The sequence below is a fragment of the Leuciscus leuciscus genome, assembly GCF_965113295.1.
Source record: "Leuciscus leuciscus genome assembly, chromosome: 19".
NCBI classification, from domain to species: domain Eukaryota; kingdom Metazoa; phylum Chordata; class Actinopteri; order Cypriniformes; family Leuciscidae; genus Leuciscus; species Leuciscus leuciscus.
In genome coordinates this window covers 1,460,950-1,486,044 of record NC_138743.1, presented here as the reverse complement: position 1 = coordinate 1,486,044, position 25,095 = coordinate 1,460,950, and the positions used below count along the sequence as shown (strand labels likewise).

The following is a 25,095-nucleotide window of genomic DNA, read 5'->3' as shown; positions in this document are numbered from 1 at the left end:
AGCAGCACCAGCACGAAGGCAGAGGCGAAGAGAGCAGGGAGAGGATGGACAGGCTGTTTTCTCTTCTTGAGAAAATGATTGAAAAATATATATTTTTTCTATATATTCTTTAACTTTTTTCACTATTTTTTAAAAGGAAAGAAAATCTGTACATTATTTTTATGTAACTTTAAATGTGTAAATAAAAGAGAATGAATTGTTCTGGACATTGTTTATTTTTTTGACATTCATAATTTCTACTTGAAACAAACTCTTGTATACCTGTTTTTTTTTCAAATACAATTGGTAAATGAAAATCATTTGTTCCACGGGCTACATTAAAGTACTTTTTCCAACTATTAACAACATACGTTAAACATATCAAAATCAACAAACATTTACAGTACATCAAATAAGAAAAAAATGATGTAGATTTTTATTAGAATTTATTAGAATAATAATTAGACTTTCAAAAAGAGTAATTTCTGAAAAAAGTACTTTTAATAACAAGTTTTTAGTATCAAGAGTAAAACTAGAGGTATGTATTCTGCAGGGGAAAAAACTTCTTGTCAGGGTTTTTATTATAGTTTGTATTTATATTATGCTACTCCTGCATTGTACTTCTGAATATTTTCAAGGTTGTTACATTATATACTTTTGTGTAGTTTAATGTAAAATCATATGTGAGGGAAAAAAGGTACTTCAGTAGGTTACTTTACATTTGTACGTGAATATTTAATGAAATATGCAGTTCCGAAAATTAAAGTCCCATATCAGTTTGAAAATTAAAGTCTCATATCAGTTTGAAAATTAAAGTCTCATATAAGTTTGATATGTCCCATATCAAAGGGCGCATCTGACGCGCTCGGACCGGTCTAGCCTACGGAGGATTGTTCTTGTCGCCTGGCAACCGTGACAGCTGCCGATGACGAGCGCGAGAAATACTGGACTTTTTTATATTCAGTTGGGTTTTATATTCAAACAGGGCTAAACCAAAAATATATGACCAGGCAGCGCCGGGGCTGAAACATCCTCACCATGTCCTCCAGTAAAATATAAAACATAAAAATGACAATTGCCAATTCTGGCTCCATAGCTGTTTACTCAATTAGGCTATATCAAATGAATGATCAGGATGGCAGCTGTCCTCTCGCACCGTTGAGGAGCGGTGATCAGAAACACCTGGTTGCGCAATTAGGAAATCCTATGAAGGCTACATGGTGCGTCCTTCGGAGGATGCAGCCTTCACATTGGGACACAGCTATTGAATCATTAATTCAAGAGATTTGTTCAAAAACACTGATTCATCCAGTAATGAAACAAGTGAAGTCTTTATGAGTGAGTCATTGAATCATTCATTCAAACCACTTGAAAAAAATCTAATTAATTTCAAATCAACGAGTATTTCAAGTATTTAAAGCAAATGTATGTCCATTTGTTTATATGCAGACTACCTTTGAAAAGATTGTTGTTGTTGTTTTTTATTAATAATTGTATTCATCAAGGATGCATTAAATTGATCAAAAGTGACTATATTTACATTATAAGTAAATATATTTATAATGTAACAAAAGATTCCATTTCAAATAAATTCTGTTCTTTTGAACTTTCTAGTCATCAAAGAATCCTGAAAATTAAATGCATCACGGTTTCCACAAAAATATGTATGTTTTCAACATTGATAATAATAATAATAAATGTTTCTTGAGCATCAAATCATCATATTAGAATGATTTGTGAAGGATCATGTGACACTGAAGACTGGAGTAATGATGCTGAAAATTCAGATTTGATCACAGGAATAAATTACACTTCACTATATATTCACAGCTGTTTTATTGTATTTTTTATTGTAATAATATTTCACAGTTTTTACTGTATTTTTGATCAAATAAATGTAGCCTTGCTGAGCAGAAGAGACTCTTTCAGAAACATTAACAATCCAAAAACATTAAAAAAAAATCACGAACTTAAACTTTTGAACAGTTGTGTAAATATGGAAATGACAAAATGATTGCCTGTAGTAAATTCTGTACATTGACAATAGATCAAAAACAATCTGGAATATTAATTTTGCAGCCGATTGCTTAAATCCCTTTGTTTATTTTTCCATCACTGTCTGGATAAGATTTAACAATAATGTGTCGAAGAGCGGATCACAATTATCACTTTATATCGACAGATAAAAGCTTTAAGAGACAGCATCAAACACAAGTGGACATCCGTCATGTTGTGGAGATCGATTTAGAAGACGGGAAACATCCGAGACGAAGCTTTTCAGGAGACTTTTAGTGTCAGGGTGACATAAATATGAGCATTAGAGGATTAAAACCCATCAAACAGTATTCATCTGAACACTAGCGATGCCTCGAACAATCCACACGACAATAACAAACGCTGACAGTCGATTCACAGGGAGGATGAATCATTTCTGAGAAATGCAAAATGAAGCATTTACTCTTGCGGCGACATTATCATATCATCATTCAGGAATAAAACAGATCTTTCCTGGAGTGAAGGGGCTCTTTTGTCTTGCGCTTTTTCAATCCGTTTCAAGTTGAGAAATCAGAGCAAATTGAGACGCCACCTCCTCCTCCTCGTCTGTGTCATTGTGCTTGAGACAGAAAGTGAGAATAGAGGATCGTCGTCTCCATTATGAGACGCAGATTTCTAAAGGCTGTTTTGCTGCTGAGAACGAGGAACAAGAATCTACACGTTCAGTTTTCTTAAGTACATCAGGATGTTAAAGAGGCCATTTTATCCTAATGTTGTGTTTGGGCTCTACTAGAACAGGTTTTCCTGCTTGAATGTTGATTATTTTCCTCATATTCTCCATTGTTGCGGCTCCTCTCTTCCCAGTCTGTCAGTAACGCTCTGTTTACTTCCTGTCTCTATGAAGCCCCTCCTTCTGAAAAGCACACTGTGCTCTGATTGGTCGGCTGGAGCAGTGTGTTGTGATTGGTTGAGCGCTTCGAGTGTGTTTGGGAAATGCCCCGCCCCTTACCATAACCACCAGTTTCAACCATAGACTGTAAATAAATATGTTCGTAGTGTGTGTGACGTCACCCATAGTGTTTTCAAAGCCCAAAGTGGGCGGAGCCGGCCGTCACCATCTTGGCAGCGTCACTCCCGGATAAACGTAAATGTGCAGCGAGGCGGATTAGCTGAGGTGACGTGACGCTAACAGACAGCAGACAAACGGCTAGTAGTGACATCAGCGGCAATCCACCTGTCACTCAGGTGGCCACGCCCTTAATTATGCACAACTTTAAGGCTTAATATAATTTAAACGGATGAGTTATAAAAATATTCACCCCCCTCACAGTCATCATGAAGGGCAAAATTAGCTATATAGACCAAAACCACTTTTTGCACCAGACTGTAAACATGTTTTATTCTGCTGTAAAGTTGGGCATTTTAACATGGAGCTCTATGGGATTGAGTCTCTTCTGCAGCCGGCCTCTAGTGGCCAGTGGATGAACTGCAGTTTAACTCACTTCAGTGTTGGATTCACGAGAGAGACATGAGGGTTGCCGCTTGGTTTCAACACACTACTGACTAACTCAACCAGGCCCCGCCCCTTTTATTCTGCGTATTAATTATTATAATGAGGAATATTGTGACGTGTTCGTTCCCGGAAGAAACTCAAGACTACAATGGAGGCGTTTCAGGAGTTCAGAAACACTGACTCTGATATAGAGAAGAACTCCCTTTTTCATCCTCAAACAGCAACATTACACACACTAAAGAAAGATGAACATGGATAAAAATCCCGTATAACATTACATGGCTTCCCACAGTCACATAAAACACCCGTTTTAAAGCAGCATTTGATTATCGGCCACTTTATAAACTCCCAGGCCAGACTAATCAGACGTAATGCAGAGAACAAAGTCACGTAGACGTTATTTATCTCCGTTAAGCCAGAGTCGACCCCGCCAAACAATATCCCATCCGCTTTCATGTTTCAATATGTTTAATAGATTAAAGATTAACAAGTAACCTCATTTCAGACCTTCTTGAGTCGGTCATGCAACAAAAGCAAATGCTGAAAGCACACAGACACTTCATTAAACTCTGGCCTCGATGCAGCGGACCAGACGTGCTTTATTCAGTGGAGATAATAACATGTAGGTTTCATAACTCAGCTGTATCAATGCAAATGGCTGTGGAAATCATAATTCTCGCATGCATTGAAAATAACTTAGTTCAGGATTTACTTTGAACTGTTTTCACTCAGAAAATACTAGTAAATTTCACAAATAATTACAAAGAAACAACAATTAATATTGAATTCAATGTAAAAAAATTGAAGTGGAAAAGTTGAAAACATGCTCCATCTTTATTTACAACTCAGAAAATGATTGTACTTGTAGTAGTTCAGCGAAATACTGAAATGAATTATTTGCTTTTGCATCATCCACAAATTTTCTTTTTGTTCTGGATTGATGTTCACGAGCGTCAGATGAATTATTAACCAGCAGCCGACGCATAAATCACAATCAAACTGAAACTCCAAACGAGCAGATCGCAAACACTGATCTCTCATCAGCTGATCACTTCCAGCACGAAATTAATGATCTCAACATTATTTCTGAACATTCAAACCTTTTTGTTTTTCATCGAAATCACTACTTTTATTCATCAAGGACACATTAAATTGATCAAAAGTGACAGTAAAGACATTTTAAATGTTACAAATGATTCTATTTCATATAAATGCTGTTCTTTTGAACTTTCCATTTATCACAGAATCTTGAAAAATAAATCAAATGTATCAAATATGTGAAAATATTCAACATTCTAAAGTATCAAATCATCATATTAGAATGATTTGTGAAGGATCATGTGACACTGAAGACTGGAGTAATGATGCTGAAAATTCAGCTTTGATCACAGGAATAAATTACACTTTACTATATATTCACATAGACAACAGATGATTTACATTAGAATAATATTTCAATTTTTTTTACTGTATTCTGATCAAATAAATAGCTCTCATGAAGTTAGCTACACTACAGAATCTGGGGATACATGTATGTTTGCAGTGTTTGGGTAGATTTCATCAACCCAATGAATAAACAACCCAATTTGCTGGGTAAAATGAACCCAACATGTGTTCTGTCCAAACGTCTTCTGTTCAACTGTCTCTCTCGTGAATCCAACACTGAAGTGAGTTAAACTGCAGTTCATCCACTGGCCACTAGAGGCCGGCTGCAGAAGAGACTCAATCCCATAGACCTCCATGTTAAAACACCCAACTTTACAGCAGAATAAAACATGTTTACAGTCTGGTGCAAAAAGTGGTTTTGGTTTATATAGCTAATGTTGCCCTTCATGATGACTGTGAGGGGGGTGAATATTTTTATAACTCATCCGTTTCAATTATATTAAGCCTTAAAGTTGTGCATAATTAAGGGCGTGGCCACTTGAGTGACAGGTGGATTGCGGCTAATGTCACTACTAGCGTTTGTCTGCTGTCTGTTAGCGTCACGTCACCTCAGCTAATCCTCCTCGCTGCTCATTTACATTTATCAGGGAGTGACGCTGCCAAGATGGCGACGGCCGGCTCCGCCCACTTTGGGCTTCGAAAACACTCTTCAGAAACACTACGGGTGACGTCACACACACTACAGACATATATTATACAGTCTATGGTTCTGTCCTATATTTACCCAGCCCTTGTGTTGAAAACAACCCAAATTGGGTTGTGTTTAACCCAGTGTTTTTCATGCGTGACGTACCGCTGTACGTGACGATCCTGGTGGTTGAATCTCCCTCTCCGAAGCGTGTGATCGGCGTGAGTCGGACCACGTAAGCCTCGGGTCGGATGAGCTCCGTCAGGTTGTGTGTGATCAGTTCTCCCTTCTGAATGTTTCCCTCCACGGGAATCTCCTGCTCCCACCAGCGCTGCTGCCCTGTCTGAGGAAGAAATCAGGTAAAATACTGTCCTGTGAGAATGTTAAAGAGGCCATTTTATCCTAATGTTGTGTTTGGTCTCTACTAGAACAGGTTTTCCTGCTTGAATGTTGATTATTCTCCTCATATTCTCCATTGTTGCGGCTCCTCTCTTCCCAGTCTGTCAGTAACGTTCTGTTTACTTCCTGTCTCTATGAAGCCCCTCCTTCTGAAAAGCACACTGTGCTCTGATTGGTCGGCTGGAGCAGTGTGTTGTGATTGGTCGAGTGTGTTTGGGAAATGTCCCGCCCCTTACCATAACCGCCAGTTTAACACACTACTAACTAACTCAATCAGGCCCCGCCCCTTTATTCTGCGTATGAATTATTATAATGAGGAATATTGTGACGTGTTCGTTCCCGGAAGAAACTCAAGACTACAATGGAGGCGTTTCAGGAGTTCAGGAACACTGACACTGATATAGAGAAGAACTCCCCTTTTCATCCTCAAACAGCAACATTACACACTAAAGAAAGATAAACATGGACAAAAATCCATGAAAAATACCATAAAGTGGAAACACGTTCAACATGAGACAAACATTCACACTGCAGATAAATACAGATTCAATCTGCTTCAGTTCACACACTTACATTCACTTTAGTAAAGGAATAGTTCACAAAAACGATCAGTCTATCATCATTAACTTTCTTCTGTGGAATTTTTTTTTTTTGAGAAGTGTCTGTGTTTTTTTTGTCCATACAATGAAAGTCAATGGGGTCCAAATCTTGTTTGGTCAAAATATGTTCTTTTGATAACACTTTACATTATTTTTTAACTACTTATACAGTTTAGAACCTTCATTAAGACATTATTAAAATCAAAAGTTGTATCTCCTATTATTTAATGGACTTGAACTAATATGAACTAACAATGAACAGTTATATTTTTATTAACTAACATTTAAGATGAATAAATCCTAAAACAAATGTAATGCTCAGTGTTTGTTAATGCATTTACTAACATTTTCTTTTGCCACCATATTTAAAGTTTAGTTCATGTTCTAGTAATTTTGTTCAATTGAGTTATTTTAGCACTGCAGGTTAAACTAAACGAAAACGAGAAATGTTGATTGGCAACAAGCTGGAATAAAATTAGTTTCTTTTTAAATGTTAATTTTATTTCAAGCAATTAGATTTTTTTAAGGTTTTTGTTTTAATTTTAATTTTAGTGAGCAATAATATCCCTGCTGGATAACAAGTTCCCATCCGTCCGCTAGAAACATTAGTTTTACTGGAATGAACCTGCAAAGAAAACGCTGGAAAACTCCCAGAGGTTTGTGCTGAAACTGATATCATTAGAACTTTAATTAAAGGGTTCGTTCACCCAGAGATGAAGACTCTGTCAGTAATGACTCTCCCTCATGTTGTTCAACCCCGTAAGACTTTCGCTCATCTTCAGAACACAAATGAAGATATTTTTGAGTAAATCTGAGAGCTGTCTCACTCCTCCATAGGCTTCTCTGTTACTGAAACTTTCCGGTTCAGAAAGTTAGTAAAGACAATGTTTATAATAGCCCAGTGTCTACAGCGGCTCAACCTTAAGTTTATCAAGCGACAAAACAAACAACGACTTTATTCAACTCTTCATGTTCTTCTGTGTTTCTCTGAGTGAGTTGACGTAGTGTACCAGCGCAGCGCTTCTGGGTTGTACGTCAGAACGGAGGCTCACTATTGGCCGATGCTGGTCATGTGTGTGATGCGTGTACTACATACTGTAGCAACATTCTAAAAAAACACCAAGAACACCCTAGCAACCACATACTGTGGCAACATTCTAAAAAACACCCAGAACACCCTAGCAACCACATACTGTAGCAACATTCTAAAAAACACACAGAACACCCTAGCAACCACATACTGTAGCAACATTCTAAAAAACACACAGAACACCCTAGCAACCACATACTGTAGCAACATTCTAAAAAACACACAGAACACCCTAGCAACCACATACTGTAGCAACATTCTAAACAAACACACAGAACACCCTAGCAACCCCATAATGTAGCAACATTCTAAAAAACACACAGAACACCCTAGCAACCACATACTGTAGCAACATTCTAAACAAACACACAGAACACCCTAGCAACCCCATAATGTAGCAACATTCTAAAAAACACACAGAACATCCTAGCAACCACATACTGTAGCAACATTCTAAACAAACACACAGATCACACTAGCAACCCCATAATGTAGCAACATTCTAAACAAACACACAGAACACCCTAGCAACCACATACTGTAGCAACATTCTAAAAAAACACACAGAACACCCTAGCAACCACATACTGTAGCAACATTCTAAAAAAACACACAGAACACCCTAGCAACCACATACTGTAGCAACATTCTAAAAAAACACCGAGAACACCCTAGCAACCACATACTGTAGCAACATTCTAAAAAACACAGAACACCCTAGCAACCACATACTGTAGCAACATTCTAAAAAAAACACACAGAACACCCTAGCAACCACATACTGTAGCAACATTCTAAAAAAACACTCAGAACACCCTAAAAACCACATACTGTAGCAACATAAAAAAACTCAGAGCACCCTAGCAACCACATACTGTAGCAACATTCTAAAAAAACACCAAGAACACCCTAGCAACCACATACTGTGGCAACATTCTAAAAAACACCCAGAACACCCTAGCAACCACATACTGTAGCAACATTCTGGAAAAAACACCCAGAACACCCTAGCAACCCCATACTGTAGCAACATTCTGAAAAAACACCCAGAACACCCTAGCAACCACACACTGTAGCAACATTCTAAAAAAACACCCAGAACACCCTAGCAACCCCATACTGTAGCAACATTCTAAAAAAACACCCAGAACACCCTAGCAACCACACACTGTAGCAACATTCTAAAAAAAACACACAGAACACCCTAGCAACCACATACTGTAGCAACATTCTAAAAAAACACCCTAGCAACCACATACTGTGGCAATATTCTAAAAAACACCCAGAACACCCTAGCAACCACATACTGTAGCAACATAAAAAAAAACTCAGAACACCCTAGCAACCACATACTGTAGCAACATAAAAAAACTCAGAGCACCCTAGCAACCACATACTGTAGCAACATTCTAAAAAAACACACCAAGAACACCCTAGCAACCACATACTGTGGCAACATTCTAAAAAACACCCAGAACACCCTAGTAACCACATACTGTAGCAACATAAAAAAACTCAGAGCACCCTAGCAACCACGTACTGTAGCAACAGTCTAAAAAAACACCAAGAACACCCTAGCAACCACATACTGTGGCAACATTCTAAAAAACACCCAGAACACCCTAGCAACCACATACAGTAGCAACATTCTGGAAAAAACACCCAGAACACCCTAGCAACCCCATACTGTAGCAACATTCTAAAAAAAACACCCAGAACACCCTAGCAACCACACACTGTAGCAACATTCTAAAAAAAAAACACACAGAACACCCTAGCAACCACATACTGTAGCAACATTCTAAAAAACACACAGAACACCCTAGCAACCACATACTGTAGCAACATTCTGGAAAAAACACCCAGAACACCCTAGCAACCCCATACTGTAGCAACATTCTAAAAAAACACCCAGAACACCCTAGCAACCACACACTGTAGCAACATTCTAAAAAAAACACACAGAACACCCTAGCAACCACATACTGTAGCAACATTCTAAAAAAAACACACAGAACACCCTAGCAACCACATACTGTAGCAACATTCTAAAAAAACACCCAGAACACCCTAGCAACCACATACTGTAGCAACATTCTAAAAAAAACACACAGAACACCCTAGCAACCACATACTGTAGCAACATTCTAAAACAAATCCACCCAGAACACCCTAGCAACCACATACTGTAGCAACATTCTAAAACACCCAGAACACCCTAGCAACCACATACTGTAGCAACATTCTAAAAAAAACACACAGAACACCCTAGCAACCACATACTGTAGCAACATTCTAAAAAAAACAACACTCAGAACACCCTAGCAACCACATACTGTAGCAACATTCTAAAAAACACCCAGAACACGCTAGCAACTACATACTGTAGCAACATAAAAAAAAAAAAAAAAAACACACAGAACACCCTAGCAACCACAAACTGTAGCAACATTCTAAAAAAAACAACACTCAGAACACCCTAGCAACCACATACTGTAGCAACATTCTAAAAAACACCCAGAACACCCTAGCAACCACATACTGTAGCAACATTCTAAAAACACCCAGAACACCCAAGCAACCACATACTGTAGCAACATTCTAAAAAAAAAAAACACACAGAACACCCTAGCAACCACATACTGTAGCAACATTCTAAAAAAAACACCCAGAACACCCTAGCAACCACATACTGTAGCAACATTCTAAAAAAAACACACAGAACACCCTAGCAACCACATACTGTAGCAACATTCTAAAAACACCAGAACACCCTAGCAACCACTTACTGTAGCAACATTCTAAAAAAAAAACACCCAGAACACCCAAGCAACCCCATACTGTAGCAACATTCTAAAAAAAAAACCCACAGAGAACACCCTAGCAACCACATACTGTAGAAACATTAAAAAAAAAACACACAGAACACCCTAGCAACCAAACACTGTAGCAACATTCTGGAAAAAACACCCAGAACACCCTAGCAACCACATACTGTAGCAACATTCTGGAAAAAACACCCAGAACACCCTAGCAACCCCATACTGTAGCAACATTCTAAAAAAAACACCCAGAACACCCTAGCAACCACACACTGTAGCAACATTAAAAAAAAAACACACAGAACACCCTAGCAACCACATACTGTAGCAACATTCTAAAAAACACCCAGAACACGCTAGCAACTACATACTGTAGCAACATTCAAAAAAAATAAAAAAAACACACAGAACACCCTAGCAACCACAAACTGTAGCAACATTCTAAAAAAAACAACACTCAGAACACCCTAGCAACCACATACTGTAGCAACATTCTAAAAAACACCCAGAACACCCTAGCAACCACATACTGTAGCAACATTCTAAAAACACCCAGAACACCCTAGCAACCACATACTGTAGCAACATTCTAAAAAAAAAACCCACACAGAACACCCTAGCAACCACATACTGTAGCAACATTCTAAAAAAAACACCCAGAACACCCTAGCAACCACATACTGTAGCAACATTCTAAAAAAAACACCCAGAACACCCTAGCAACCACATACTGTAGCAACATTCTAAAAAAAAAACCCACAGAGAACACCCTAGCAACCACATACTGTAGAAACATTCTAAAAAAAACACACAGAACACCCTAGCAACCCCATACTGTAGAAACATTCTAAAAAAAACACACAGAACACCCTAGCAACCCCATACTGTAGCAACATTCTAAAAAAAAAACCCACAGAGAACACCCTAGCAACCACATACTGTAGCAACATTCTAAAAAACACACAGAACACCCTAGCAACCCCATACTGTAGCAACATTCTAAAAAACACTCAGAACACCCTAGCAACCACATACAGGCTCACTATTGGCCAGCATCACACGCATCACACACATGACCAGCATCGGCCAATAGTGAGCCTCTTTTCTGACGTACAACCCAGAAGCGCTGCGCTGGTACACTACGTCAACTCACTCAGAGAAATACAGAAGAACATGAAGAGTTGAATAAAGTCGTTGTTTGTTTTGTCGCTTGATAAACTTAAGGTTGAGCCGCTGTAGACACTGGGCTATTATAAACATTGTCTTTACTAACTTTCTGAACCGGAAAGTTTCAGTAACAGAGAAGCCTATGGAGGAGTGAGACAGCTCTCAGATTTACTCAAAAATATCTTCATTTGTGTTCTGAAGATGAGCGAAAGTCTTACGGGGTTGAACAACATGAGGGAGAGTCATTACTGACAGTCTTCATCTCTGGGTGAACGAACCCTTTAAAGTTGAAAGCTGCTGGTTTTGGGGAGGAAACAGCTTTAGTTAACTGGTAAACTGGTAAAGTGCTGTTTTGTTACTGGTAATCGCAGGCATTATTCACCGGCGGCCCTTAGGATCCTGTCAAATCCCGTTTCCCTGGCAGGAGTGAGAATAAACCGGATCACAGAGTGTTTAAGTCTCTGCCAGATTCATGAAGTTCAAAACTCTCCGTTCTTCCACTAAACACCAGTCCAGTCACAATACAGCCGGCCATTCTGGGCAGCTTTAACACATTATTAGACCGTTTTCCTTAAAACGTCCTGCTGTAACTTGGTCAGCTGACCTCAAACTGCCAAGTCAAATGAATTGAATGAAATCAATTAATAATAACAAAAACATAAAAAAAAAAAAAAAAATTATAAATAAAATAAAATTACTCATGAAGACATGAGTAAAAATTGCAAAATAAAATTAAATACATATGTAAATACAAAAATAAAAATAAAATTAATCACGAAGACATGAGTAAACCTCGAACTGCCAAATCGACCTGAAAATGACAGACTGGAGCTAAAATAATAAAATAATGACATGAAATGATAAAATAAAAAATAAAATAAATAAAATCACAAAGACATGGGGAGAGAAAGCAAAATAAAAATAAGTAAATAAAATTAGTAATGAAGACATGAGTAAAAACTGCAAAAAAATTAACTATTTTATTTTAAAAATTAAAATACCAAAAAAATTATAATAAAATAGGTAAATAGGAAAATACTTAAAATAAATAAAATAAAATAAAATAAAATTAGTCATTTTATTTTAAAATGAAATAAATAACTCACAAAGACATGAGTAAAGAAAGGTAAATAAAATAAAAATAAAATAAAATCATGAACAAATGCATGCATTTAGGATCCACTGGGAATAGTACAGTACAGGGCAACATTGGCAGTTATTATATGATGAAGACATGAGTAAAAAATGTTAAATAAATAAATAGATAGATAGATAGATAGATAGATAGATAGATAGATAGATAGATAGATAGATAGATAGATAGATAGATAGATAGATAGATAGATAGATAGATAATTTAGTAGGCGATGATGACCTAAAAGCCATAGATGCATAAACTGAAGATGCACTGGAATTAGTACACTATAGAGCAACACTGGCATATTTAATATTCCAGCACACAATCACTGAGACCTGCTACTCGTGATCTCACATGATGGGATGAAGCATGAAGAGCTCGTCCTCCATTCTGAAGCGGTGAAACCCAGAGTCACAGTGAGGAGATAAAAATAGCAGATCCGGGCCCCGGGGCCGACACTTATTTACCCAGAAACCCTCGCTTTCCTGCTTCTCATCCACTCACGTACCATACAGAGAAACATCAGGATTAATGTGATCCGTGTGGACAGAGAGATCGGAAGAGGACTGGAGGAAAGAGGGAAGAGGAAAGAGGACTGGAGGAAAGAGGGAAGAGGAAAGAGGACTGGAGGAAAGAGGGAAGAGGAAAGAGGACTGGAGGAAAGAAGGAAGAGGAAAGAGGACTGGAGGAAAGAGGGAAGAGGAAAGAGGGAAGAGGACTGGAGGAAAGAGGGAAGAGGAAAGAGGGAAGAGGACAGAGGGGAGAGGAAAGAGGGAAGCGGAAAGAGGGAATAGGAAAGAGGGAAGAGGGAAGAGGGAAGAGGAAAGAGGGAAGAGGGATGAGGGAAGAGGAAAGAGGGAAGAGGAAAAAGGGAAGAGGGAAGAGGAACGAGGGAAGAGGAAAGAGGGAAGAGGGAAGAGGAAAGAGAACTGGAGGAAAGAGGGAAGAGGAAAGAGGACTGGAGGAAAGAGGAAAGAGGGAAGAGGACTGGAGGAAAGAGGGAAGAGAAAAGAGGAAAGAGGGAAGAGGGAAGAGGAAAGAGGGAAGAGGAAAGAGGGAATAGGAAAGAGGGAAGAGGAAAGAGGGAAGAGGGAAGGGGGAAGAGGAAAGAGGGAAGAGGAAAGAGGGAAGGGGGAAGAGGAAAGAGGGAAGAGGAAAGAGGGAAGAGGAAAGAGCGAAGAGGGAAGAGGGAAGAGGAAAGAGCGAAGAGGGAAGAGGGAAGAGGGAAGAGGGAAGAGGGAAGAGGGAAGAGGACTGGAGGAAAGATTCCTGTGCGTTTCCTTACAGCCGGAAACATGTTTTCTGATAACGTAAATTAAAAATAATGTAATGTAATGATAACTTAAATTAAAATAATGTAATGAAAACTTAAATTAAAATAATGTAATGATAATGTAAATTAAAAAATAATGTAATGATAATGTAAATAAAAAAAATGTAAACTAGTTGGCAAGTTTAACTAGATGTACTAAAATAACTACAACTAAAATAAAATTAATAAAAACTATCAGTGTTATTTTAGTATTTTGAATTTGATTCTTAGTTTTCATGTTAATTTTAGTTGAATGTTTTAGTAATTGTTGTATTATGTTTTTGTCATTTCATTAGATTTAAGTTTAATGTACGGTGTTGTCTAGAGTGTGTGTTGCTGTGTGTAAAACACACCTGATCTCTGCAGGAAAACAGACGACAAGTGTGAAAACCACTGGGAAGTTAGTCAACAGTGTTTTTGCTCTTTCCCAGTGTACAGGTCATTCAGTGAACTGGGAGAACACATGCACACTAACTGTTTATTTTTATTTACAATATATTTTTTATTTATTCAGTTACAGGGACAGTGCGCATTAATACACATGTATGTGAATGTGCCAGTTTAGCCAACGGTAGTCCCTGGGCAAGTGTAATGTCAGAGAAAATACATTCAAACAAATCAACAATACTTATGCATACAGTAGAGCACACTTCATAAGAACACATGAAGTACAGTAAAACAAGGACAGCCAATCATAACTCCCACTGACCTGCCGTATGCCCAGGCGATAGGCCATGATCCGGTCCACGGCGCCGGGGTTCATCTGAGTCCACTGGAGCTTGTATCCGTAAACCCGAGGCCGGTTCTGCCACAGCGGGCTATACGTGTCGTAGTAGAACTCCGGAGCGAACGCTTTCCCTGCGCAGAACACACACGGACATCACAGAACACACACACGGACATCACAGAACACACACACGGACATCACAGAACACACACACGGACATCACAGAACACACACGGACATCACAGAACACACACGGACATCACAGAACACACACGGACATCACAGAACACACACGGACATCACAGAACACACACACGGACATCACAGAACACACACGGACATCACAGAACACACACACGGACATCACAGAACACACACGGACATCACAGAACACACACACGGACATCACAGAACACACACACGAACATCACAGAACACACACACGAACATCACAGAACACACACACGGACATCACAGAACACACACACGGACATCACAGAACACACACGGACATCACAGAACACACACACGGACATCACAGAACACACACACGGACATCACAGAACACACACACGGACATCACAGAACACACACACACGGACATCACAGAACACACACGGACATCACAGAACACACACACGGACATCACAGAACACACACACGGACATCACACGGACATCACAGAACACACACACGGACATCACAGAACACACACGGACATCACAGAACACACACACGGACATCACAGAACACACACACGGACATCACAGAACACACACACGGACATCACAGAACACACACGGACATCACAGAACACACACACGGACATCACAGAACACACACACGGACATCACAGAACACACACACGGACATCACAGAACACACACACGGACATCACAGAACACACACACGGACATCACAGAACACACACACGGACATCACAGAACACACACGGACATCACAGAACACACACACGGACATCACAGAACACACACGGACATCACGGAACACACACGGACATCACAGAACACACACACACGGACATCACAGAACACACACACACGGACATCACAGAACACACACGGACATCACAGAACACACACACGGACATCACAGAACACACACGGACATCACAGAACACACACACGGACATCACAGAACACACACACGGACATCACAGAACACACACACGGACATCACAGAACACACACACGGACATCACAGAACACACACACGGACATCACAGAACACACACACACGGACATCACAGAACACACACACGGACATCACAGAACACACACGGACATCGCAGAACACACACACGGACATCACAGAACACACACGGACATCACAGAACACACACACGGACATCACAGAACACACACACACGGACATCACAGAACACACACACGGACATCACAGAACACACACACGGACATCACAGAACACACACGGACATCACAGAACACACACACGGACATCACAGAACACACACACGGACATCACAGAACACACACACGGACATCACAGAACACACACACGGACATCACAGAACACACACGGACATCACAGAACACACACACGGACATCACAGAACACACACACGGACATCACAGAACACACACACGGACATCACAGAACACACACGGACATCACAGAACACACACACGGACATCACAGAACACACACGGACATCACAGAACACACACACGGACATCACAGAACACACACGGACATCACAGAACACACACGGACATCACAGAACACACACGGACATCACAGAACACACACACGGACATCACAGAACACACACGGACATCACAGAACACACACACGGACATCACAGAACACACACACGGACATCACAGAACACACACACGGACATCACAGAACACACACGGACATCACAGAACACACACGGACATCACAGAACACACACACACGGACATCACAGAACACACACACGGACATCACAGGGTTTAGCAGGAGTTCAGTGGGAAAATGAGGATCAAATATCACTTTACATTTCCAAACTTCCTTTATGCCATTAACTGTGATAATCCAGAGAGATGTGTGTACGAGGAATATCCAGTATATTTATATATCACATGATGAAAATATTGATCATATTTATTTTATGGATTTATTTTAATTAATGGGTGTGATGTCACATTAGAAATATGAAAAATTAATTTGAGCAAATTATATTATTTATTTGTTTATTTATTTACTTGTTTAATTTATTCGTATGTGTGATGTATGCTATTTCTATTTATTATTTTATTTCTATTATATATATATATATATATATATATATATATATATACATTGGGTTTTATATATACAGTAGTCAACATTTGAAGTGGATCAAAACCTTTCAACAAAGTTATACATACATTTTGAACAATACCTGTTCCGGTTTTAGGACAACTTAGATGACCTTTGACCTTTGACCAGTCCATTATTTGATCCACTTCAATGATAAATATTTTTTTAATAATTAAAATAAATAAATATGATTTTTTTTTTTTTACTATAAAATGTGGTAAAATGTATATAAAAATATTAAATGTTTCTACATAAAATGAAATAAATGATTTCATATACAGAAGCATAGATAAAGGATCCACTGAAATACAGTTGCGGACAATATAGAAAAATCATATATTATAATATAATAAAAGTCATAATATAATATAGAATATAATTTAATATTAAAAAGAATGAGAAAAAAAATCACAGCCTATTTGACTTTAGCATTGTGATGTATTTGAGTAAAACAGGACATTCAACAAGAAAACGTTAGGGTTGACTTATTTATTTATTTATTATTTAGATAGTGAAAGTGTCTATGAATATATGATGTATATGCATGTTTGATTACGTCAACTTTATTTGCTTTAACCAAGTTTACCGAAAGGCAAATGCACTGAACTAAACATATTATTCAAAATATATATTTCACCATATAATCTGGACTTTAAAAGGGCAATAAAATCAAACACGAGTTCCCGTTTCCATACAACTCAATGTTCAATTTCTAAACAGTTTTGACCTGATGAAGTTTTGAGTGTTTAAGCTCTGGAATGACTCCTGATTCCTATAAAACAGGCGCTGAAAGCCAGCGGTGGCACTGAGAGAGATGTGATGTTCAACACCAGTTCCTGGTTTCAGCAGGTCTGCACTGATGAAGACGCTGGGGAACGAGAAGATGCTGATCTCTGCAAGCACTCGCTGGGGTTTGTGTCAGACGAGACTCTCTTAATGAAGCGCAGAGTCGCAACCGCTTCAACAACAGCAGGAGGAAGACCGGGAAAACCGGGAAAACCCTGCGGCCCTGCTGCAAATCCAGTGATTTTAGCATCCAGGACCTGCTGGAGCTCCAATACACCCATCACACTCAACAACTCAGTTTCACATTCAATTATTACTGGTTTGTTTTTCGCAAACCTGTGAGCATTTGCAAATATTTACATTTACATTTATTCATTTAGCTGACGCTTTTATCCAAAGCGACTTACAATTGCTATATATGTCAGAGGTCGCACGCCTCTGGAGCAACTAGGGGTTAAGTGTCTTGCTCAGGGACACATTGGTGTCTCACAGTGGATTCGAACCTGGGTCTCTCACACCAAAGGTATGTGTCTTATCCATTGCGCCACCACCACCCTATACATTATCCCTTACATATATTGTAATGCTCCATAACAAAAAGAAGAAAATGTATAAATAAGCATGTTGGTCTTTATGTTTGTTTTTCAGATCACAAAAAAAGCTGGCTGGTGGCATTGGGGACACGGCTGCATGGATGACTAATATTGGCAATGAGCTTGGCCAGATTCTGAACAGTGTTCTGACAACAGCTGAAGGAGCAGGACTGTTCAATCCATCCATCCATCCATCCATTCATCCATCCATCCATCCATCCATCCATCCATCCATCCATCCATCCATCCATCCATCCATCCATCCATCCATCCATCCATCCATCCATCCATCCATCCATCCATGAAGGAGCAGGACTGTTCAATCCATCCATCCATCCATCCATCCATCCATCCATCCATCCATCCATCCATCCATCCATCCATCCATCCATGAAGGAGCAGGACTGTTCAATCCATCCATCCATCCATCCATCCATCCATCCATCCATCCATCCATCCATCCATCCATCCATCCATCCAATCTATCTATCTATCTAGGGTAACTATGCAGACTGTGGTTTCAGTGTTCAGTTCAAACTAATGAAATGCCCAATCCTGAATGTCTAAATGACCGTGAGGAGTTGATCTTTAAGCAGAGTAAAGCACGTCCGCGTCTCCATCAACACATCTCATCTGTTCAAACATGGCAGAAGCTTCTAACCTGACAAACTTTCTGAAGAGGGTCGCACAAATAACATGTTATTGTTCCAGCAGCTTTACAGGATCAATGCTCAATTTTTGAGTAAAGCCTCGGAGAGAAAATTGGCCACTCTAAACCCTGTCCGGGTGAATCACGGGCCACTTTCGGCTCGGAAAACAAACTCTATTATATCAGCTCTGCTCTCCAGGCCTGCGGGAATAAAGCTGGAGGGTTTGGAGATTCGACAGGGATCTCGACTTCATACGCACTATTCCAGTCTCAAAGCGCTCAGAAGAGGGAAAGATTACACCAGGACGGCTTGTTTACGGTGTTACCAAACTCACAAGTCTATCACCCGTCCATATGAGTGTGTGTGTGTCGCTTTAAAAGCTGTAGAACAGAAGATCATCTCTCAGCTAATACTCAGTCTAATTAAGACCCAGAAAGCGGGATTCTTTATTAAACTCATAAAAGACTAAAGCATTATGGGAATACTGGATTCTAAACCACAAAGAAATGCCACAATCAAGAGCTTGAAGCAGATTTGAGGGAGAAACTCCTCATATGTGGCCAGTCACAAGTATAAGGAGCTTTCCTTGCCATTAATGCTGGATAACACGCTTACGTCTCCTTTCATTAATAATAATGGCTAGATCGGTGGCCGGGATGTATGTAAACCCACCAACATCTGCTGGCATATTACTGGACTGACTTATAGCCAGAGATTTCAGTCGCATAACATCGGTTAATGGAAACGCCGTCATTTCGCAATATTTTATCGGCATTTAGAAAATATCGTGAAAAATTAGCGAATCTGAAATGGAAACGAGGCTAATGTTACCAAACTCACAAGTCTATCATCATCCATCAGAGTCGCCACTGTCATCTGTCGAACAGTAGATCATCTCTCAGCTCTTATTAAGACCCAGAGAGCAGGATTAGTGTGAGAGAGAGGGATGAAAGCTGGAAAGAAAGATGGATGGCGTGTCTCAGATCAGCATATGTCACGATCTCCTGTGCTGAAAGCTCTATTGACTTATTGTCATACAATCTCAGCGTGAACATTAACTAGCGGATGTTCCTCATTATCAGTAATTCACCTTAAAATGGAAACTACTCGAGCAGAAAATTAAAGCCAGCGCAATAAAACAAAACCTAACAAAGCAGAGCCGACGAGCATTTCCACACAAACCCCCCGTCTGGATGTTTATTCTTCGGATGAAACCGCTAGTTTCGTGACATCATCGACCATGCATCGACCACGCACAATTTTTGGAGGGAAATGAAGCAATAAATCACGTGGTGCAAATACAGGGATTTTACAGTGAAAATGTAAATGCTGTCATCATTTACTCATCCTTGTGTCAGTCCAAAACTCAAAAGAAGAATGTTACGGCGCAAAAAAACAACAACAAAAAAACAAACCCTACTGACTTTCGTTTTTTTTCATCTATCTATCTATCTATCTATCTATCTATCTATCTATCTATCTATCTATCTATCTATCTATCTATCTATCTATCTGTCTGTCTACATTTACATTTACTCATTTAGCTGACGCTTTTATCCAAAGCGACTTACAATTGCTATATATGTCAGAGGTCGCACGCCTCTGGAGCAACTAGGGGTTAAGTGTCTTGCTCAGGGACACATTGGTGTCTCACAGTGGATTCGAACCCGGGTCTCTCACACCAAAGGCATGTGTCTTATCCATTGCGCCACCACCACCCCTTTAAATAAATGAAACATTATTTTATTGCGTTTCCAGTAAAAATGTCTATTCTGACAGCGTTACAGTGACGAGAGTCTCTCACACGAGAGCGGGTCGCTCGGATCTACAGAGGAAATGAATGGTTTCTGATGTTTGTTCCAGCAAGAACAAACCCAGACCCATTACACCTGCGGAGATCCCTCTGGGAGGATCCCGGTCCAGATCCCAGGCTAAGCAGGAGCCGGAGCGCCGGTCTCTCAGGAGCAGATGGAAGAACTGGCAGAGCGCTGAGGGAGAGATGATGTCTGAGCGATTGGCACATTAGGCATGAGAGCGAGTGAGTAAAGCACACAGCCGCGGGGCTGGAGAGGTCTGACACACACACATCTACAGCAAACACAGCAGAGAAAAGACTCATGTAGTGTCTAGTCTGAGGGACAAAGGCCAATTGACCGGCTCCTCAAACAGCCTTGATCCTTCCGGATATCAGACATCAGTCCTCATCCCATCACACACTCCCGACAACATCCCATGATCCAGCTCTGGGTTTAAAGGGGTCATGAACTGAGAATTCTAATTTTCCTTGATCTTTTGACAGTTAAAGAGTTTGTTATACTATAAAAATATCCTGTAAGTTTCAAAACTAAAAACTTCCTTGTTATTCCAAAAACTGCTTTTATTGAAACCAAGGCCAGAAAATGACAGGATCTAAAAACTGGTGAAGAAGAATATCAACGCCTACGTCTTTATGACCGCGTCTTTGGCGCCACCCACTGGAGCGTTAGTGAATAGTGACATGAGAATGTGAAAAGATTGACACAGGATCAAAACCATTACCTTCCAAACCATCCAAATGCTAGGATAGTGGGGATTTTTTTCAACAATGTGAATGTCTCAGCAGTGTATTATTAGTATTCGGTAGATTTCATGGTGGATTATTTGGTAAATCAGTTGCAATTTCGGCGCATGCTTTGCAAACAGACTTTTACGATATTGATCTGCCAGCAACACCACAAACATGTAAATAATCATGTTTATTCCAATGCCTGATCTGTGATCTGTGATTTCTGATGTGTATTTGATTTCAGACTGATCTTTCTAATCTTCTGATCTGCTAAGCTTTCTCTCAAAATCGTTGAATGCTGTTTATGCATCAGTAAATCAAGCCAGTGACTAAAAGATCAACTTCACATCGTTTCTCTTAGTAGGATGGAAATAATCTTATTTACACTGTGATTAAATTATATATAGAAAGCGATCAAAGAACGCTCCCTTTCCAATCGCCCAAGCTGTCAATCACACAGCGCGAGTTTATCCGGACACAAATCAATGACGCTGTTACACTGCACAGCGAAGCTCTTACTGTAATTACATCGTGTTTGCATTGTTATTTGGTGAAAGCATTCTTGAGAGTGCAGAAATTGTGTTGCAATGATGAGATCACTTAATTCACGCGATCAACAGACTCTCTTTCATCCGCTCAATGCTCATCACTGCAACCTTTCATATGATGGGAATAGATCTAAATATATGATCAAAACTTTTCACGATTCATTAATCTTGATGGCTGTAATGGTAAAAACAAAGTAAAAGATTTAGAGAGAGTTCCACATATAATGCTAGCTATTTCATATGCAAACATGACAGCTGTGGGCGTTTACACTGAAGTCTCACTGCCAATCACAGCAGTGGGCGTTTACACTGAAGTCTCACAGCCAATCACAGCAGTGGGCATTTACACTGAAGTCTCACACAGACACGCCCCTTAAAAATAGGAAAAATGCCTTTTATTTCTAAATTATGACAAATTTTTTTGAATGTAAAAATCATACTAACATTATAAGGGCACCCCAAGAAACATAAAATAATAAAATAATCCAGTTCATGACCCCTTTAAAGGAAACTCACTCTCAAGTGGAACACAAAAGGAGTCAGAATGTTCTACACTCATGCATGAGATTTTAGAGAGAAACACACTGTCCCTTTAAGAGAAACTCTGCTATCTTCAGCACTGCTGCATCCGCTGGGATCAGGAACGGCCTTTTAACTACCCGACTGTGTGGGTAAAAGAATGCAAATTTCTCCAGTCTCGTTTTACCAATTATTTTGTCATTTACGAAGGAAACACACCATCTGGAAGACGTGGATAAACATAAAACTCACAAACACAAAAGCATACAGAAGGAGAGAAAATTTGTTCTATTTTGCATTGCACTGACATCGATCTATCCATCTATCTATCTATCTATCTATCTATCTATCTATCTATCTATCTATCTATCTATCTATCTATCTATCTATCTATCTATCTATCTATCTATCTACCCACCCATCATCCATCCATCCATCCATCCATCCACCCACCCACCCACCCACCCACCCACCCACCATCCATCCATCCATCCATCTATCTATCCATCCATCCATCATTTTATAAACCAGCTGTCCATTTTCCATCTCTCCTATGACATACAAGGAAACAAGGATTTAAAAGCACTTTGCAACATGTTTAGATGGTGATTCAGTAAATCTAAGTAAGAGCTTAACCCGGTGCCGAGTGACCCGGCGGGTGAATCGGGTGAATAAACGGGTGAAACGGGTGTGTAGTCTCACCGGTGAGCAGGAACGAGCAGCGTCCCGGGCCGACCTCGTTGATGATGTCACAGGTGTACTCGCCGTAGCCCTCTCTGGCGAGGCTGCGTATGGTGTAGTCGGTCTCGTCCCGCGAGTCGAAGTGTCCAGCGTGAAGTAGTCGAGAGCCCAGCCTCCACTCGAACCGCAGCACTCGTGACGGATGAGCCCGAAGAACACGACAGTTCAGGCCCACCGGACGACCCAAACCCTGCCGGACCTCCTGCCACACCGGCTCCACCGCTGGAGGGTCTGTGCCCAGAGAACACACACATTACTGATCACCTAATAATAATCATTTCATAATCATTTATTAACAAACAAGTATTCATTACTTCAGTGAGCTCATTGTTTCTGCATTAAATCACTACATTGTTTAAATTAATTCATTTTTCGCTAACTGTGATTTTGTAGATGTACATTTCTGAAATACATAACTTAGACCGTTTCCTCTGATAACAGATCACTGTAAATTTGTAATGTGGACTCATGCACTTTCTGTAAAGCTGCTTTGAAACTGATGTGTATTGTGAAAAGCGCTATACTAATAAATGTGAATTGAATTGAATTTATATTTAAAGTTGTAAATAAGGATTATTGGAGCGTGTTTTATGTAAACAATAAGGTACTCGAGGCTAGAGCTGCATCGGGAATAAGTCACGGCTGAAGGGTGTCGTTCGGCTCGACGTGAAGCGGAGTCATTCAAGATACAGCACTAGCCTCGAGTACCTTATTGCTTTTATAACACGGTTACCACACAATACAAATATTAAAGCTGAAAAAATATATATTTTGTTTTGTAACAATGTAAATTTCATGAAGTAACATCACTAAAAGTCTTCCTTCCGCTGGAAAAAAATAGTCCCTGACCGTAAACAGCAGCAGAAGTTACACACATTATTTCTCCATTAGATGGCGGCAGAGACTGTCTTTATGAATGAGTCAGTCAGTCAGAAGACATTTATATTGTAAGGACTGAAACTTGTTGTGAACACAGAGAAGCAAGACGAAACTGACAAATGACTAGCGTGTCGGGGAACGGAAAACCGTTAACTGTTAAAAGGACAAGATATTGCAGCGGACATTTAAACAGATTTTTTATCAGGAATATAGGACTGACCTGAAGGAAGATGATATATCTACTGTAAATGCAGGTACACTCGCTTACACAATCTCTCACAATCTCTTCAATGAACAATATCAATGAGAACATAATGTTTACGTTGCTAAGAGTGGTTGCTAGGGGTGTTTGTGTAGTGATACATAGAACCGTTGAGTGAAGCGGCCATAGCCGTGTTTTATCGTGAATAAAACAAAACTATTGACCAATCAGAATCAAGGACTGGAACTAACCGTTTTATTATAGAAAATACTATTTCAGTCTTACTGCTACTTCTCTATATCAGTGTCAGTGTTTCTGAACTCCTGAAACGCCTCCATTGTAGTCTTGAGTTTCTCCCGGGAACGAACACGTCACAATATTCCTCATTATAATAATTCATACGCAGAATAAAGGGGCGGGGCCTGGTTGAGTTAGTTAGTAGTGTGTTAAACTGGCGGTTATGGAAAGGGGCGGGGCCTGGTTGAGTTA

General features: G+C 39.7%; 1 protein-coding gene across 3 annotated transcripts in view; it reads right to left on the bottom strand.

Moving 5' to 3' along the window:
• Positions 1-25,095, bottom strand: part of LOC309481994 (MAM domain-containing glycosylphosphatidylinositol anchor protein 2) — a 201,012-nt gene that overhangs the window by 24,239 nt on the left and 151,678 nt on the right. For all 3 annotated transcript variants that reach the window (XM_082147153.1, XM_082147152.1, XM_082147154.1), the window contains exons 9-11: positions 23,487-23,756; positions 14,798-14,946; positions 5,727-5,904 (exon numbers count right to left, since the gene is read on the bottom strand). In XM_082147153.1, coding sequence (XP_082003279.1) covers positions 5,727-5,904; positions 14,798-14,946; positions 23,487-23,756 — 597 coding nt within the window. The remainder of the gene's footprint in view (positions 1-5,726; positions 5,905-14,797; positions 14,947-23,486; positions 23,757-25,095) is intronic.